The sequence below is a fragment of the Lepisma saccharinum genome, chromosome 5 (genome assembly GCF_977018435.1).
Source record: "Lepisma saccharinum chromosome 5, izLepSacc3.1, whole genome shotgun sequence".
Classification (NCBI taxonomy): domain Eukaryota; kingdom Metazoa; phylum Arthropoda; class Insecta; order Zygentoma; family Lepismatidae; genus Lepisma; species Lepisma saccharinum.
Window position 1 is genome coordinate 2,303,816 of NC_139233.1, and position 20,742 is coordinate 2,324,557.

General features: G+C 37.2%; 1 protein-coding gene across 1 annotated transcript in view; it reads left to right on the plus strand.

Moving 5' to 3' along the window:
• LOC145987603 (carboxypeptidase B-like) overlaps positions 1-20,742 on the plus strand; it is a 69,922-nt gene that overhangs the window by 14,530 nt on the left and 34,650 nt on the right. The window contains exons 2-3 of the mRNA XM_083121970.1: positions 12,583-12,795; positions 17,305-17,410. Coding sequence (XP_082978096.1) covers positions 12,583-12,795; positions 17,305-17,410 — 319 coding nt within the window. The remainder of the gene's footprint in view (positions 1-12,582; positions 12,796-17,304; positions 17,411-20,742) is intronic.

Genomic DNA, 20,742 nt, shown 5'->3' on the forward strand with positions numbered 1-20,742 from the left:
TTATTATTTACTTATACACACCTTTTCTTAAATGCCAGTAGAATGAGAACAAATCACCCTGTTTGTGCTCTTGTCACGTGCAATAATAATTGTAGAAAATCGCCTGGAATAAAGTGATCATCGCTTCCCAAAAAACAAGTTGCTGTAGCAGTTTTGATTCAATTTGTTCCTCCAAATTTCGGACTTACTCAGTGGTGCAACCAAAGGGGGGCAGGGGCACTGCCCCCCAACCTTCGACGGAAATCAATTCTAGGAGGGGCAAACATTGATGGCCAAAGGCACCACATGCAGGGGGCACAGAGGAGCAATTGCCCCCTTCTATTCCAAATTTTATACAAATAAAAATACATTTCGTAAAATGTTCTTGCTCGCTTCGCTTGCAGTGCCTGCTTTTCTCAGTCTCGTCAAGTTCAGAGCCGTAGCTAGCGGGCGGCGGGAGTCGGCCATGGGCGCCAAATAATCTAAATTTTAAAAAAAGTTGTGAAAGAGAGAATGCCTTGGCGCCATGTGATATTATTTGTTCCCTATTAAATCAATATTGTTTTAAATTGCAAAAATTGGATCTAAAATTTTCTTTGTCGCTTTGCTCGCAATATAATTGTTTTCTGTAATGTGATGTATTTAAATAATATGTTTTGTATATATGTAATGAATAAACTTTGAATACGTACATAATTTAGTGTTAGCATCTTGCATATGTATTTTATGTCGCTCTATGTTGCATATGTGTAAAACATATGAAAGTTATACATGTTATATGTACAAAACAAATATCTTCGGTATGCAGTTATCATTCATTTTCTGCCATTGAAAAATACAGTTTGAGTGCTTGTTTTCAATTATTAGCTAATGTTAAATTTCTGGTGTTGAAAAAATATTTCAAATCGTTTGTTCCAAATAAATGCTTTAGCACAGACATCTACCTCCCTTTTGCTTAATTTAGGAGGATAATAACGTCTTTGATACTACTACTACTACCACTAGTAATAATAATGCCATTATTAATATTATTATTACTATTATTATTATTGGTACGTTTATCCTGGTACTTGCCCCCTCCAGACAAAAATTCGTGGTTGCGCCTCTGTTCTTACTTCCACACTCTCCTTCCGTATATCACGTATGCAACTTTCAAAAACCTTTATTTTATTTATTTACGACTTTGTTTACATGGTGAAGTTAAGGCATTAATGCCTTCTCTTCCACTTACACAATCGGAACTCAGTTTCTAAGTATTGCTTCATTGAATATTGAGTGCAAGACAAGATTTATTAGATTTGAAGTTGAAACATCGCCCGCCAAAATAATACTTTCAACATCTCGTAGGTAGCCAACACTAATTAACAATTGCACTGTGTTACTTTACTTTATGTTCGTTTGTTGAGAAATTGTGCTGAAAATATAATGTACGATTTACACAGTGGCGGCTGCTTAATACGTGCTACCGTGCTATAGCACGTTGCTAAATTTGTTAAAATGAAAAGAAGAAAAAAGCAAATCTCACACATGCAAGAAGTTTAATGAAGCCCCAAAGTGAAATGAAACTTCTCATGTTAAGAGCCTCAACATTTACCAGCGGCACCACGTATTTCCCTTACGCTGTTGGGGGATATAAGGAATAGCGTACCGTGCTAGAATCTCAACAGCACGTTTTCGCCCCTTTTTCATCACTCCGCGCATGAATACTTTAACCCCCCCCCCCCACTCCTCGATTTGTACGGAGGATAGGGTCTCGGCTCGAAAAAAATCGTCTGCTAGCGTGCTACAGGAAGACTCAGCACGGTAAGTGTGCCATCTGAGGATAAGAAGAATGGCTACAACAACCTATTGCCTCTGTCAGAACGTTTATTAATGTCATTTTCAAAAGTTCTGTACGTTATCAGTGTAGACTTATGTAATGTAATGTTTGTTACATGTCGTATACATTAAAATCTCGTGGCGTGTGAAGTGGTGGTCATTGTTGTGAAGGATTAGCTTTTTGTTGTTGTTAGAAGTGAAAGTGAGTGTGTGTGTGTGTGTGTTAGTGTACGATGAATTCGGTGGATTCTTTGTTGCAGCAAACACTTGAAGAAAAGTTGGAAATAAAAGTGCTAGGACGGCCGTTGCCAGATTTGGATCTATCGCAAAATGCAAAGGGAGGTAAGAACCATGGGAGGCAAGGGGGGCCGTGGCCCCCCTGGAAAATGAGTCAACCAAAAATTATATATTTTTCACATATAATTTCATTACAGCCACAATAATATGTGTTAATTATTGCATGAATATGATACATTCAAATTTAAGCATTGTTTTTTGAGGGAACAGCACTATTATTGAGGAAAATGTGACTTGTTTGCCCCCCCTGGAAAAAACACCTTCCTTGCCCCTCCCTGGAAAAAATCCTGCGGACGTCCATGGTAAGAACACTACGTATAAAAGGCGATTTAATAGAAAACTGTACGATAGTGAACCATGGCTTTGTAGGTGTCAAATTCGAAATGCATTATTCTGTTTTCCTTGCATACTTTTTGGAAGTAATGATTCGTGGTCTAAGGGAGGGGTAAAAGATCTAGGACATTTATGTGAATATATGAAAAAAAGCACATGAATAATGAGTTAAATTTTGTCTCTCTCGGAACTGTCAACATAGCAACGCAGTTAAGCCACGCTTATCTAGAATCGCATAATGAGCAAGTTGAAAAAAATCACCACGTCTTGTCAAAAATCATAGACTGCATCAAGTTCTGTGGAGCTTTTGCGTTGGCCCTGCGTGGCCGGCCACGATGAAACAGATTCCTCCGCAAACCCTGGGGTATGTTTAGGGCTCCTTGATTTCGTCAGCAGTTTAGACAATGCTGTTAAAGAACATCTTGACAACAGCACTGTATTTAAAGGCACTCGATCTCGCCATCCAAGTTCCGGGTTGGAGTCTCGGCCCGGGTATGGGTATTCTTTGTAATAATGAAATTAATGAAGGAGCATTCACAAAGAATACCCATATCCAATCCGGAACTTCGGTGGCGAGATCGAAAGTCGATGGGGGTGGGGGGGAGGGGTCATTATAAGTACATGAAAAACAGCATCAGTTGTAGCACGCATCTTTGAAAAGTCACGAGCCGCCGCTGGACTTACAGGACAGATGTTTCTCCCCTGCGCATCCTTTCAATCTTCTCATCAATTAATTAGAAGAGCTATAATGTAAATAATGACCAAAGAAGCTATTCAATGTAAAGCATACTTATCAAAGCAAGGAAAATTTTATCAATTATTTTTGTATTATCAATATAATATGTTGTATACACGTCTATTATACAGGGTGTCCGGCTTAAAAGTATAATGAAAGAAAAATTAATAACTTGAGAAGTAATTGAGATATTTATTGGCGGTTTGCTTCTACAAGTATGTTAACTCAAAATGTTTTTTTACGTACGCTTGCGGCAGTTGGTACCGCGTGCGCATGCGCGTAACTGCACGTAACTGCTTTGTTCACGTAAACGCGCGCGTCAGTAGCCATGTGGACTCCACAGCAGAATGTGTTCTGTGTGCTTTCTCTCGCGGAACTAAAGTCTGTTACAACGTCGTTTTCGGCGTGAATATGGACTGCAACCAACCGACGATGTTCCCAGTTACATTTCAATCAAGAAGTAGGACAAGCAGCTTCGGGAAAGTGGAAGTTTGCTTTCGATGTCTGGTCGTCATGCCAAGCACGCAGTTCCAGAGGCTACTGTTGAATTAATCCGAGTGTCCTTCCAGCAGAGCCCTCGCAAGTCAATCCGACGAGCAAGTAGGCAGTTACAGTTACCTCGTTCGACAGTACACGATGTCGTCCATAAAAGGTTGCACCTACGGGCGTACAAAATGCAGCTTCGTCACAAAATCAAGCCCGAGGACAGGCCACGACGGAAGAACTTCGCGGAGACAATTCTGGCAAAAATAGATGAAAACGAGGCATTCCTGGATTTCCTCTGTTTCTCGGACGAGGCTACATTTCACACTTCCGGCAAGGTAAACACGCACAATTGCCGCATATGGGGAAGTGAACCCCCCACGTAGTGATGGAGTGGGAACGTGACTCTCCGAAAGTAACTGTGTGGTGTGGATTGTTGAAGATCAGGGTTATAGGCCCATTCTTCTTCGCGGAGACTACAGTTCATGCAAGAACGTACATCGACATGTTGGAGCTGTATGTTGTGCCACAACTTCCTCGTGAAGTGATCTTTCAACAAGATGGCGCACCATGCCATTTTGCGAACATTGTGAGGGATTTCTTGAATCATGAGTTCCCAGATCGCTGGATTGGGAGAGGTAGTCCATCGATTGCTTGGCCCCCTAGAAGCCCAGGCATTACGCCACTTTTTTTTCTTTGGGGGTTTATCAAGAATCAAGTGTACCAGACACCAGTTCGTGATCTACCAGATCTACACCATCGCATTCGTGCAGCTATCGCTAATGTTACGCCTGCAATGCTGCAAAACACTTGGAGAGAAGTGGAATACAGATTACATGTCTGTCGCGCCATTAGTGGTGCACATATCGAGGTGTATTAGGTATGTAAAAAAACATTTTGAGTTAACATACTTGTAGAAGCAAACCACCAATAAATATCTCAATTACTTCTCAGTTATTAATTTTTCTTTTATTATACTTTTAAGCCGGACACACGTTATTATAATTTAAAGATATCGTACAAATATAATACTATTTTGCTGGCTTTAATTTATTTTATATGTGCTTTAAAAAGCCTCGTTGGTTCGGTCGGTAAATAATCTGTCACGCTGAAGACGAGGATTCTGTTCCCAGGGTGGTTGGTCTCGAGGGGGATTTTCTCAGCAACGTCCTTACATGAAAACTGCTTCGAGGTTCAACAGGGGTCTAAAAAAATAGTATTTTGGGGGCCGGAACGTGATGCTAACACCACCTTCATTAATGGCCGGGATTGTGAATCATAATCCCTATATTCATTCATGGCATGTTACAACGCGCAGAAGGTTCTTTTGCTTTTAAAACTTATCCCTTATTTAGTCGCACACCGTGGCCGTTCGGTCTAAGACATCATGCTTTGGGTTCTGACTACGGAATGCGCATTTTCGAGTCTCCTAGGGGAAGAGTAACAACTTTCATTCTGAGGTTTCGGACTGTGTATGGGGCCGGTGGCCACCCACCATTGTGAGGAAATTGGAGAGCTACGAATGATTAGCGTAATCCGGTCATGGAAACTATAAAAAATGACTGGGGGTCATCGTGCTGACCACACGTCACCTCGTAACAGGTTGGATGATATCCCGCCCCGGCAGGTGGAAGTGAGGCCGGCAGTCGGTAGGTAGGCCTTAGCCCGGTATTAGTACACATTTGAATACATGCCGCGAGAATACACATTATGAAATTTGTTTGACTCAACTCAAACATACTGAAGAAACTCTTTCCATGTAGATTTAATAGCCGGCATGTGTGGCGGAGTGGTTAGCATATCGCGCTACGACGCCACGGGTCCCAGGTTCGAATCCCGGTCTGGGTATGGATGTTTGTGAGTGTCCATTCATCAATTTCATCATCATGACTCATCCTCAACTTCGCAATTAGCCAAAAATGGCAGAAAAGTGAAGTAAAATAATAAAAAAAAACTTGATTTAATATTTCATATTTGTGTTGCTTGATTGAATTGGTGTTTTAAGTCCGATTTTTGCACAGAAAGGCTAATTGGGACTGGACCTACAGTTTAAAGTGGGATCCGAACCACGATCTGCCTACACCTGGTATCGAACCCGGGACCCCTTGACTACAAGGCGACGGCGATACCACTAGGCCATCGGGGGGGGGGCATATTTGTGTTGCTTCACAAGACTTATTTTTTAATTGCGCACTGTATTATTAGTAAAACACATTTTATGTGTGTGTTGGATATGGTATGAGATTTAATTAGGAAAACCAATGGATAATGTAATATTTATACAAAGTAAATTAATGTATTATGTTCTTACAACAAATGTAACTATTACAGAATAGGAAGCCAGTGCCGAAATTAGCCGTAATTATTTTTTTTTAATTCCTCGCAGTAGTAAATATTGTTACAAATAAAATCTAAAAATTTAGATCCTCAACTCAGGTGGATAAGAAACCAAATTATAATTCTCAGCTTGCATTTACCTCCGATTATTAGAAGTATGATTCGACCGAAAAGCAATCTCTGACTGTTGGCTGATAAATGCGACGTGCCTAAAATACAGGAAAACGTAACAGCATAATCGTTCCATTATTTTTGTTTTGTATTTGTTTTGCTTTTGTTTTATTTCAAGTATAATTTACCCCTTGGCTAATCGCAAAGATGAAAATGAATGGTGAGTAGATGAAATGCATGATCACAAATCCATGTGTATCACAAACAGTACAGAATAATACACAGATTGTTGGCCCACATGCCAGAGCCTAGTAAGCCCGCAAGAATGAAGTTCCTAGGATATATTACCTGGAAGAAATATTGCTATTTGAATGTTTCCCGAAAAGACACCCTTTATACAACAGCCATCATCTAATTCATTCGCCGGCTCGGTAGCCGAGAGCGTTAAGTGGTCGACTTTCGATTTCGCCTCCGAAGTTCCCGGTTCAAGTCACAGCATGGGTATCTGTGTTCTCTGCGAGTCAGGCACGTATCCAGGAATTCCTTTCGTGGGAGGCTAAACACCATATTTTTAAGGGGTATAGATATAACCTCAAATTGTATGTTTAAGGCCAGTGGTGGCAATTGTGTTCAAAACGGGAGTGGGGGTGCAAGTAAAGTTTACTTTCTCTTCTCTTGGTATACAAGGGTTAGCATAAAGAGGCCATAGTGTGAAGGCAAAAAAATGGGGAGAAACTATCCCCAAAATCGTCGCCACTGTTCAAGACTGACAAATTATTCAGAACGTGAAATCGGAACATTTTTTACCACTCAACTCCTCTGTTTCCATGCATTAACATTGTGTGCCGGAACCATCTCAGTATGTGTGTTTGACCATTTCTTCTCATCAGCATCAAAACATCTATGGCGTCTTTGAGTGTTTTTACGAAGCAGTTACACACGCACGGGAAGGACAATCCACTCGACAACGCGAGACTCGAACTGTTGGCTGCGAACTGAACGCAGAAAGTTCTCGAATATTTCTCTCTGATTCGAGCCTGAACACCACTAATGTGTCTTGTCCTCCCATGTTTGCAGTTCTTATAAAAGCCGAAACCCACAAAATTATTCATAATGGGGCGTAAGCACTCTCAAGTGTTCACAATTGTCTGTCACAGCTTCCGCAGTCTTGTCATACTCGTATATTGGCACGAAACAAAGTAAGTCTTCTCGAATACAGTTCGAAAACAATGAAAACCCTTCCGATCGCAACACATCTAGTGTTTCTTCTCTCAATATGATTAAATGCTTATTCATTTATCTCCAGTGACGTGCCCAAGGGAGGGTTGGTGAGGTCAAAACCCAATTTGACCAAGTATTCCTTAAAAAAAAAAAAGAAAAAAAAAAGAACGTCAAAGAGAGGAAAATATGGCAAAATGAGGACTGACCACCAAAAATAGTATGCATAACCCTCCTCTTCTAAAACGATTCGTTAACGTTGCCGATAGTTCGACTCCTTCTCTTATTCAATCAGGAACTTTCCCTCTCGCGCTTTCCAGAGATTAAAAAATTACAATGAATCACCCTGCGTATGGCGCTACGTTTGCAATTTCAAATGCTGACAAGTCTTTGCATAGTGCTGCGACAACACCGAAAGCGCAAGAAAAGCTTTAATGCAATATTATCAACAACAGGGTTATAGAACATTCTCCGTGTTGCCTTGGTAAGTATTTGTCTCCTTATATTTTCGGCACACTATTCAAGAAAACAAAAATCTAATTTTATGTAGTGTAAACTGAAAAATTTTAAGGGGGAGCTCCAGCCCCCTGATCTCACCTTGGATACGCGCTATTAACAATAACAGGGTTATAGAACATTCTGTGTCTTGCCTCGATAATTATTTATCTCAAATTATCATAACGTTATTCAAGAAGTCATGAACCTAATTTTATGTAGCGTAATTTCCTGAAGGGGTGCTGGAGCCCCCTGATTCCCACCTTGGATTCGTGCTTGACTCGATAATTATTTCTCTCCTTATCGTCACATTATTTTATTTCACACCACAAGAAACCATAAACCTCATTTTATCTATTGTAATTGTAAACCGCAAACTTTCGGGGGGGGCTCGAGCCCCCTAAGCTCCCCCTTGGATACGTGCCTGCTGTGAGTGTCCCTTCAGCAATTTAAACTAATCATCACTCATCTTGTTCGTCGCGATTAGCCAAAAGTGGAAGAAGACGCTAAATAACAAAAACATTTTTTTCTTTATCATGGCGATCAACTGGAGAATCTGAAAAGTAGCGTAAAAATATTAAAGGGAAATTCCAGGAGATTCAGTAAAAATTCATATCAGAATATGCCCGGACAAGAACTTTCCTTAGAATTAGACATTTAAAATAAATGCAATAGGTTAGCTGGAAAGAAAAGCCGGCAGTGGACTACAGCCTACAGGGACAAGATATCACGCATAATAATGTCTGAAAAATAAACTATGCATTGTTTCGGAATAAGTGTATTCTTCTATCGCGTATTTGATCTCTTGTTGTCAAATTAAATTAACAGCTTTGGTGTATAATATCAAAAGATGCATGAAAACACAGCGTTTCATGGGCCATCTGCTACATTCTACTTGACATTCTACGCATAGCTTTCTTCCGCTCGTGTCCTCTTGGTGACGTCACAAGCTCTAGCCAATAACGTGCAAGTCGCGGAGTGGCCCCCTCCGCAGTAGATGTTCGACTGTATATTTCAAGGCGCAGCTTGTTTAAATTTTTTGTACATTCGTCCAATACAACCATAAAATTACTGATGGGAACATTTTATTTATTGAATGAAGAGTCTACTAATTATTGTTGTTTCATATACAATAGTTCACATCTCTAAATTTCTTAGTGATACAGATTTTTGTATTTTCATAATAGCACACGAGTAGCATGGCCGTGTTTAGGGGGGGGGGGGTTTCTAGGGTTCAAACCCCCCCGAAACTTCTGACATGTTGGATTAATGGATGTTCAGAAACCAAAATCTATAACAATTTTTCAATTTTTTTTTCGAAGCATCACAAAAATACAAGGAGACAATGTTGAAACGATCGAGCTAGAATTTTCATACATTTGGAATTCTGAAAGTTGAGTGAAACAGGATTTATTCTCGGAATCGCAGCCCACCGGCGACCCCTCCATTATCACTTCTGCTGTCATTTTCCAGTGTTGTTCCTGCGTCACAAGGAATATAGACTGAAGATTCCCTTATGATTGCCCCAAAATTCCCTTTCCAGCTTTTAAATTCCCCGTCCGATAAAGTCGAAAATAAACCCCCCTTGATAGGAGTTCAAACCTAGTACCTCCAGTTCCGTAGCGCATTACGTTGGTGATTGAGGTTACAATCCATGCACCAGGCTAAGCTTTTAAAGAGAATAACTGGTTCCACACTTTTCAAAATTCCAAAAATGTAATTTTAAAGTCCAACAACAAAAACTTTATGACTAAAATTTCCATCTAACTTTTAAAGTTTTTTTCTTGAAGGTATCTAAAGTTTAATGACGAAGTATAATAATTGTGCATTTCAGTACACACTGTATGAAACGTAAAAAAAAAAAAAAAAAAAAGAAACTTATGCTGGATATTCACTCATCTGCTGGATTGAGTAAGCCCCTCAAGGATATAACAATAATATAATAATTATTATTATTATGAAATTTTAATTATTATTGTACAATTATTATTATTTATATTATTCAAATTTCTGGCGACGCCCTGCGAACAATTATGAATGAACCCCCCCCCCCGAAAATTTTTCCTGCCTACGGCCATGACGAGTAGTGCCACATTATGTTCACTATAATATACATAAACTGTGTTTAAAGTGTAAAGCACTGCAGGAAATATATCTGTAGTGTTGTAATGATACATAAATTAGGACTTGTAAATATGGCTTCATAGCTTTCGAAGTAAATCTCACAAGAAGCATTTTATGACCGAGGAGATGTAAATATAATGATAAGCGTAATGTAAACACTACAGTTTTCTCATTTTGAATATTGTTGTGTAGTTTGTATAATTTATTTGACTAGTTCGTATTTAGGGATTACATTTCCTAACCGTGCAGAGAAGGGATTCATTAGAAGATGCAACCCCTGTCATAATATACAGGTTGCAACTTTATACTACTGTGTCCGTAATGTGGTACATCAAATAAAATTTGTTACATATTCACATTCACTGCTACATGTGCTTTATTTTTCAACAGTGCCAGTGTTATTCTCTTATTCTTTGTTGAAGTAGTGTTATCTTCCCTTTTCTTCAACAGCTTTACCATCTAAACTTATGAAGTGTTCTATTGTGTTAGTGCAATTGTCATTTTTAAGACTTGAGTTTTTAAAAAATCCTCCTGCTACGTTTATGAACTGAGGATGTAAAAAATCTTTATGGTAGTTTTAACCCTTAACTACTATGGACAGTCTTTAAGACCACTCTGAATTTCTCTCTTACTTTTATTTCTTGCACCCATCCAACTACAAGGGAACTCTTCTCTCTACCTTTCAGTTAGAGTGCTGGCTACACACTGTCAACGACAAGAGGACTTGCCTTTGTTTGTTCAAATCTAGGGCTGAGATGATACCGATCTATCGGTATTGGCAAGTATCGGTTCAATTTTTTTTCGCCGATAAAATCCAATAATAAAGATTATGAGTGGCTAGAGCAGCCAAAAGAATTTCATTTGTCAAGATTAATCCTTTTCAAAAGTTTGTTCACCCTTCCTTGTGACAGGTTGGGGTCCTGCACAAGAGTTCCATGTACATGTACATTACCCTTCTGGGAAGCAGATGACAATATGAAAGGCAGGACTAAAGTGCTGCACCCAAATGTGACATTGAAGGCATGTAACTGCCTGCTGGTCAATGCTATGTGGAAATATAAGAAACCATCCATTGCCAATTCTTGTTCACAAACTTGTTGGTCAAGAACGTGACTTTTTCAAAACCAGCATTATTAGGCTCATTCCTGAGTGCCTGGGAAAGGGATGAATGTCACTGTGGGAAGGGAGGGGGTGTATTTTCTTCTTGTGCTCTACCCTTCTGTGTGACTGATGCCCGATGCCAATACTGCAGTGACTTGTTTTTATTGCAAATGACAGAGAATAATGGAAAGCAGGATATATACAGAGCTGCCAAATGGGCATCTGTATTTGTGCATATTTTTACGTCGGTTTCCTCCCTCCCCAAGTTAATCCAAACGATAAGAATGTTGTTTATATTTGTATTTGTTTTGCATTCCTTGTGCAAGCCCTATTCAAATCTTATACTCTAAGGTTCAAATCTTATGAATTCTATTTTCGGAGAGTGGTCCGACAGACGTACCATAGTAGTTACGTTTGTTTTTTGTTTTGTTATCTTTCCAATGGCTCATTACTCATTTTCAATTTCAGCAAAAGATTTCATATTACTTTGAACTCCTGCTCTTCTGACCATATAAAATGTAGACATTTTAAGAATTTGGAATTTTAAAAAATAAAGAAGCCTTTGCAATTTCTGGCCAATTTTCTTCCTCTTTGCATAAATTACGTTATGTTTCTTTAATTAAACTATAAAAATTAAAAACTGATTCGCAATAGGCTTCTATGACCATGTCAAGCGACAAGAAACACATCAGAAATTGAAATACGCAAACAGCTAGTTCAAAATCAAAACAGCGGTCTGACTGACCCCTCCATAGAGGTCGATCTAACAGTGATTCTCACACAGTACTTAAGTTACCATAATTTTTACAATGCTCTACAGTTAGAACTTAACAGTCTGTGTGTTACTTTACAAAAACAGGATGCAACAGTATTTTAATTGAATATTTTATCATCCATAAAGAAAGATAATGATTTTAAATTCCAGTTGCTTGCATCATATATATTTTTAAATACTGAAACATTGAAATGGCCATTAATACTTCAAAAATGATCATGATTATTTTTTATGGTAGTTGTAGTTGGATGTCAGCAAAAATGTATGGTCTTTGATTGTCATTTCTCTGTAGTTCTGTACTTCAATGGTCAAGTGTAACATTTGACTAATACTCATAGACTCATATACATTGGCAGATTTAGCGGGAAGGGCATGTGCCCCTCCCATAAGGGTATTATTGATTGATTTGGTGTTTTAAGTCCACTTCATGCATAGTAAGGCTAGTGGGGACTGGGCCTACAGTTTAAAGTGGGATCTGAACTACTATGTGCCTCCAGTGGGTATCAAACCCGGGACTCCTTGATTTTACAAAGATGTACTAATGCTATATTTTAATCAATGGCTCCTGGGTTGGTTAGAGGAGGTACATAATGCAGTGGTTCAGATTTATCTTTGAAGCTCCAGTTCAGTTTAGTTTATCTGACCAGAGATTTAACCTAAAACAAACCCTTGTAATTGTCTTGATGTGAATATACACACAAACTCCCTCTCTCTCACACACACACACTTATAACACATCGAGTATAATTAATTATTGTTCTTTGTCTTTTAACAGATACAAAGTTTTCCGTACTTTACCTTACACAGATGAGCAACTTAGTATGCTGTCAGGTTACCGGTACCAACCCGGATTCGACTTCTGGACCCAAGCCTTCGCTGTGAACCGACCGATTGACGTGATGGTTTACCCAGCACAGATCGACCCATTCGAACAGTTCTTGAGAATCAATAATTTCGCCTATTCGACTTTAATCAACAACGTGCAAAAGTAAGTACATTTATATCCCATTGTTTTGGAGAGAAATAAAACTTAATATTGTTACCCTTAGCATGATTTGGAAAGTTACTTCCAAGTTAGTTACTTTGTAATGTTAACAGCAGGGTTAGAAAATGGTCAGTAAAAGTCAGTCTTTTCTCCTTGATCTGTAATTTTTGTTTTTTAAAGATAGGTTAGTGAATCATAACTTTTTGTACAATTTTTTTTCTCTATTGTATTTTAAGGGATACACAACTTTCCAATAAGATTACATATTTTTTTTTAGTGCTTTTAAACATGACATTCTTCATATAATTTTTCCTATTCTAGTAATAACTGTTATTGTACTGACAAATGAGGACAATTATGAAAACTTTTCTTGAACAGTGGCCCCATAATTACTGAAAAAATTGTATATTCTGGTTTCAAGGCTAGTTTTTTTTTTTTTTTTTTTTTTTATAGTCGTAGGGCACCTGACTGCCATGCAAGAGACCCGGGTTTGATTCCTGAGGTGGGTGACCTAAGGTAGAAATTTTTCCAGCCTTGTCCTTGCATAAAGCGGCTCTGGGGCTCACCCAGCCTCAAATCGATGGGTATCTGGGGCAGTGCTGGGGAATGAAAGTGGCCGGAGAGTAATGCTGATCACATCACCTCCAAAATGGCAGAGATCTAGAATTTGTGGTACCCTGCCCCCACATCCCCTAAAATGTGCCTTCATGGTATGGTGCTGTTCGCAAGGGAAACTTTACCTTACCTTACCTGATTCATATATTATTCATCACTTTGTTATCAAGTAATATTTGTTTACAGTTCATTAACTTTATAGTGCAGGACGAAAACAAATAGTACAATGATGAAAACATTGTCTTGTCTTCTTAAAAAATATATAGCTTTGTGTCATGGCTGGTTGTGGCAATGTTGGATGTCAGATAATACGTCTTGTCTTGTTTTACTTTAAAAACGCTAATTCATAGATGGGCTGTAATAAGGGTTGCTGTATTTCATGAGTTAAAAATCTGGGATACCATTGACCAGAAGCTGTTGGGAGGAAGGACATAGACCCAACAAAGTAGTGTGTATGCACACCATAATTGTTATGGACAAAATTGAAATCATAAACAATTTTCAAGGACAAGGAAGAAAATGAAAATGCTGCCTTGTAGCCCATTTTCAGGTTACATGTTTTGCCATAAAAGTCACCAGAATTTGACTTAAAATTTCAGAAAACCATTTTGTACCTAACATAACAGATTTGTGAATAGAAATGTAACTGATAAATAATGAAATTCATATAAGTATAGCCATAATCATCACTTTCCCCACCCTATTAAAGGATATAAATGCATCCCGAAGAAACTTTTTGAGACACCGGGGCAAATGATAACATTCCAGGACTGTCCTAGAAAATCCAACCCTAGTAATTGGAACCCTTAAGGTGAGGTGTGACAATTTTGCACCAGGTATGCATTTATTTAAATACTGCCAGAAAGGGCACTGCTACTAAAGACAATCCACACATAATTTGAGAGTATGAATTTCTCCCCATATTGCAAGTGGAAGTGATTTTTAAAGTTGATGATTAAGCTAGATACAGTGTTGGAGAAATATGATGAATAAGTATTTACAGAATCCCAAGTATTCATTATGGAGAGACAACTTCAAATTCAAGTTACGCTAAACAAATGGGAGTTTCGACTCTTTCTAGCGCAAATATCATCTTAAATCGATCCTCTACCCGATCATATGTTTTTTTCCACCATTGGAAGTTTGAAATTCTCAAGAAAACGAATAAAATAATTCCCCCATAAGCGTTCTGCATTTCTCCTTGCCTCTTATGGCCATTTTGGCAGTGTTGCCAAACCTGATGTGCGTAAAAGAGCTAAATTTCACCTTAAATTGAGTTAAAGTTGACTTTTGAGGAGCTAGATTTACGAAGGCTGGATAAAGTGCATCCCATGGTAATTTTATTTGTCAAGGGAGTGGGGGGCGTTGCTATTACCCGTAACTTTAAAGTAATGACAATCTATTCTTAGTTTTCACCGTCTAGATCTGACGGCATCACCCATCTCAATAATCCACTGATGTTTGTATGAATCGAAAATAAGGGATTTTTTTATCATCTTCATCTCTGCCAAAGCGCTATATAAAAGTATCTGGGGACGTAAGAGGGGGTGGGACAATGCAGCCAATATAATAATATCACGTCACGTGTGTATACGTGATGTATACGCATGGCAAAAGTTGGTCTATGTAGGCCAGGGATAGTGATGGCATCATTGTGGAGTAGGGGTTGGGTGCCACAGGTCACAGCTAAACGAGTGCACGAAAAAGCCAGATCTGGTCGCAAAAGAGCTAAGTCAGCAACAGTGCTCCCCAGCTGCCTCAGAGAGAAGGACCTAGGGTAAATTGTCTCTCTCCTCCTTAACTATAATTTCTACCCTCTGCAACAGTAATTGTTCATTAAACTCGAAAAACACTCATATGTTTAAATATAAGTCAAGTAAACAAGTAAGAGTAAACACACATACTGGAAAAATAACTTTACTCAAAACATTTCCTTTCAAACACACACGTGTGACGTGATGTTCTTGAAATACTAAGCCACAATGGATGCTAACTACCTACCCACAGTTATTGACATTTTAATATATTAAATTTCGCCCTGTAGGATTACAAGTGGAGTACATTATTTTTTTATTTCCAAACATTGCTTAAATGAACAACATGGCCCTGATATCTCCAAAGATAACAATTTCATTTCTATTTTTTGCAGTAAACTATTTCAAAAAGTTAATCGTTAGGGAAAATTCACACCGACGAGACAAGCTGCATACGGCAAGCAACACTTGTTTCTTTTCTCATTTTGCATGATTGTACAGATATACGAATTGCATTAATCAGTTTATTAGTCACAAGATACATTGTTACATTTAAATCACGTTGTAAAATTTGTGCAACTTATTGGAACTAGGGAGAGGCATGTTGTGCATGAGAAACGGAGAAATCATATGCACTGACCTAAAACTGTATACACTAGACTTTCCAGCCTGGATAAAGCGAAAACCTAAACATTAGAGAAATGGTTCTCAACCTTCGTGAAACCATGTTCCGGTATTTTTTTCTTTTTTTAATGTCAATGCCCTTAGCCCAAGAATTTTCCTTGTAAATACCTTTGGACTATTTAATATTTTATGCATGAATTAACATGTAGCCATGAAATTAAACATTGATAAATAAATTCTAGCATAATCATAAAGAGTAATTGATTACATGTTGGATTGTTGACAAATATAAAAATATGTGGTAATGTCGTCTCCTTGTAACTAAGTGATCCTGGGTTCGATACCCGGTGGAGGCACTTAGTGTGGGTCCCACTTTAAACTGTAGGTCCAGACCTGATTAGTCTGTTTCTGCATGAAATGGACTTAAAAAACGAAAACTCAACTCAAATATGACATTGGGATTGTGTTATTTGTCAACCAATTTCATCAGAACCTTTCACAGCTCAGTATAGTTGATACGAGGGCCCGGCAGTTGAGAAACAATGCACTGGAGTACTTTACCACGTTGACTGATCTCTTTTGGACTAAAGTGCCTCAATGTGCTGGCTTCTTAAAATGAAAGGAATCGCATCCTAAATGCCCAAAACACAGCCTCTTTCACGGTGTTAAAGGCAGGTAACTGCATCAAAAAACTTGATAGAGTGAGAAGAACGTTGTGTTTAAACCTTAAAACATTGTACATGTCGACACTTTATTATATCAACAAATTAGAGGTTCAACCATGTTTTAAGGCCTCCGGTTGGTTGCTCTTAAAGTAGCTCATTGGGGTGACGCATTGACTGGGCGGGCATACATGAACTACAAACTGAGGCAACATGAGGAAACAGCACAGTCCGAGCAACACGCAAACAACATGAAACACGTGCAGCTTGTCGTGTTGCTCCTGTTCGAAAGGTTCAATTGATTACTGAGTGTTTGCTTGCAAGCTGCACTTGTCTCTTGCAGCGTGTCACTTTGGTGCGAATTCTCCCTTACTGTTTCTCAAAAATGGCAATGTGTAACTGGTACTTCTAAATACTTACATCAAAAGTGAACAATTTTTTGAATAGATTTCTCAAGATTGCCTGCGTAACAACATGTAAAAAATGTACTTTTTGGTTGACGATACTTTTTCATTGTAACCAGTGCTCGAAGTGGGTGAATGTGGGAGATGCTATCTCTTCCACAATTAAGAAACTTTGCATAAAACATCCTTATTAATTAATTTGTAGTATTTTATGTATGTTATAAACTGGCAATTAAAGGCATTTTAAAATTTCGTCAATAAATAAGGCTTTATAATTCACAAAACCCCCTGTCTTGTTATATTTTTTTTTTTTATTAACTGCAGTATCTAAGCCTTGAAGATTGCTTGCAATGTAGGTACAAGGTAGATGACCTTTCTTCTGGATTGAAGCATTTTTAAAGTAAATGTGGTTTATATTCCGAGTATAACTCATGATTGCTTCTTCTTTCAAAGCATTCTCAATCAAGAGAAATGGAGACAGATGTCTTCAGGTCAATCCCACAGGCGATCCAGAAACCAACCAAAGATAAGCTTTGATACTTACAACAGGCACCCCGAGGTAAGATGAAACTCAGTCTAATAATATTAAATATTTATGAAATAAGTAAGGTTCTTATTTGAGACCTGCATGATATTTATTAATATTCAATCAGTGGCTAAGTGCAGTCTTCTGTGGCATCCCTGCAGTAATTGAAAAAATGTTGAGAATATTATCACTAGAGCCCGGATTTATAAGTGAAATGCATATTCTTTTCCAGACTTCTAATTGTAAGAAGAAAGGTTATACTTCGTATTACATATCTTGATGAGCTGTTTAACTAAAGTTGAAAGTGCTTATAAATGCTTTTTTCTGCAGGAAACGGTTATGCTTGCTTATTTTATGATTTTGGTTTAAAATAGCATATTTTACTCAAATCTGTCATATTTCAATCCTATTTCAATCACACTACTGCATCGGGGTGACGAGATCAATGCTTCTAAATATCCGCACGAGAGAAACAGCATCCTAGAAAAGATACAGTGCATCCATAATCATTTTTCCAAATTACCTGATATTATAACACAGTTGAAAGCTCAAAATAATCCATTGCAACATTCGCTTTCTCTTATTCATGAAATTTCAGTAACGTTGTCTTCAGAAACTCACGGTGTTGGTAAAATTGTGTCCGATAAGCTCAGTCAGGAACTACTGAAAAATCCTGGTTACAAAACACTGTGCCAAATTTATAAAAAGATTTCTGGTGAAGAAACAGACATTGAAGAGGAATTCACCGAAGAAGAACTGTGGTGTTTTTCACATGCGCCTGTGATGTCATGCTACGTGGAAAGAACATTTTCACTGTACAAATCATTCTTCACTGACAGAGACAGGAGCTGCACACAAGAAAATTTCAGGATGACCTTCCTTACATACTATAACAGCTTTGAATAAGTTAAGAGAACTATAAACAAATATTTTTTCAGATTTTCCTGTATTTGTTTATGCTTATTTTGGTGCTTATTATTTTCATTTTTTGTGCTTATTAACTTGCTTATTTTACTGTTTGATTGTGCTTATAAATCCGGGCTCTAATTATCACCTATATTAGCATTGATGATGCCAGAGGAGTGCGGAAGGTAAGTGGTTAGCTACTCCTTCTCAGTCAAAATAGACAGAAAATCGTTTCCCAAATATTGTGGAACCCAGATTTAACATTTTCCCACATTGGTACATTCAACCTTGATGGTCCCAACATGGCAAATTGTCATAAAATTTTCCTCGATTTTACATTTTCTCGCATTTTAAGTTTTTTCATCTTGGTCCGGTAAATACATAAAATCTAGGTTCCGCTGTGTACTCCACACAAAACTTTCCATGGTATAACAACTTTGTCAGTATAATTTAAACTCAGTATTGGCGCAATAGGTAACTATGGTGCTATGTTGAAAAGGAAATTTAAATTTACATATACTGATAACTTTATAATTATTATATTGATAATAATGAAAAGAAAGAAGAAGAAAAAACTAGAAACAACAAAAATTACAATAGCATCAAATTATGCAATTATTTACAAGAACATTTATAACATATAAATGTTATTTATATGTAGAAAACATTTCTTTATTATCTCCTTGTGAGACAGAGCAAGTTTTTCACTAAATATTTGAGTATGCGTCAGTTCTACATCTGAGCACACTCAACATGTCAGATTCCTCAATCAGGTCCACAAGATGGCTTCCTTCAATTTTCAAAACTTCACATTTGGCTTGTTCACATTCAAAATGTAGAAAATATTACACTCACTTAGTCTTATTTCTCATAACATTTCATTTTAGATAATGCAATATTCATTTACTAGCTAGTTAATGCTGATGCCAGCAGATAATAATTTCCTGCTCTCAATTATTAAACTAGGCACTTTACACCAGTTCCAAATCTTTCCTTTTTCGTTATACAGATTATTCCATTATAAAAGCATTTTCAAGCTTCTGTTATCAACAAAATGTCTCTATATAGTTTCAACAAACTATTAAAGATAAACTGATCAAGTATAATCTCTCAAAAGATCCAGATTTTTAATGATATCAAACCTTCACCAATCGTCACATTTTTACTTATGTACCATCCATCTTGAGATTTTTCTAAAGTCACAGACAACTAGTCTTAGAGCAACTAGTTCAAGCCAGATTTTTTAGTATGTGTTATTTTCAATTGTTTTTGTTTTATATTTTTGTCCATAAGTGCTTAACAGCTTGAATGTTTGTGTTGTAAATGTACATATTTGCTCTGTTACAGCTATTTTACTATGTATATCACAATATACTTATCTAATGATTACAATTACTATTTTTTGAATGTTGGTACAAAATACCAAGTATGACATCATATTAAACATTGAACAATTTTAAAGAGTTGACCTTTATATATAAACCTTGATGTCAATGCAAATGTACATAATTTCAATAAATTTAATTATAAATTTGAATGTAACTTATCTTGCTTGCCTGAAAGAACACATATGATTGAAGATATTTGTTTTTTCATATTGTCAGTCAAAAATAACTGTTATGAATATGAATTCAGAATATTGCACAATTTGATAATTTTGTCATGATATACAAATTGGCTTTTTTAAACATCATATTTAATGAAATTAGTTTAAATAGTAATTTCAGACACTTAATTGCATTATATGAATAAAATTTTGAGCAATCATATGACTAAATTATTATAGATATTGCACAAATGTGGAATTTTGGACTTAGCCTAACCATTTTCAAATGTAGTTATGACAATGTATTATTTTTATTGTCATACTGGCGCTCAACAAGGGACGAACCCACAACAGATCTGAGCCCTACTGAGACATTTAACATATAATCATCAATACAATGCCTCTATATTTACAATCTGTTTACATGTTCAGCATTATAATCAATTGAGTGTGACTGAATATTTGTTTTCCAACAATACAACCAGAACTTGTTCATCATGAACCAATACATTTCAACTACCCATAATGAACATTTAGTACATAATAATATTGAAAAACAAAAAACATCAAGTTCGACATACCAACAATTATTATCCAGTAAAGTAACCATTTTTACATAAACAATGTACCTACATAACATTATTATTTATTATCAAACAATGAAGCACCATTCAGAACTTCATTCTCAACCTGGGAGCATAATTTCTATATTAATTTTTATTTAGCCAAAAAATATATTAATAATAATTTTCTACATGTAGAGTATTTCCCATTAGGAATTGATCCATTCATCTAGCAACATCAGCTAACAAGACAAAAATGTAAGTCCCTGCATCGAAAAGCAAACATCCTCAGATTTACGGAGTGCTGAATATAAGATTTTTTACATCACAAATGAATTCATGCAAGAAAT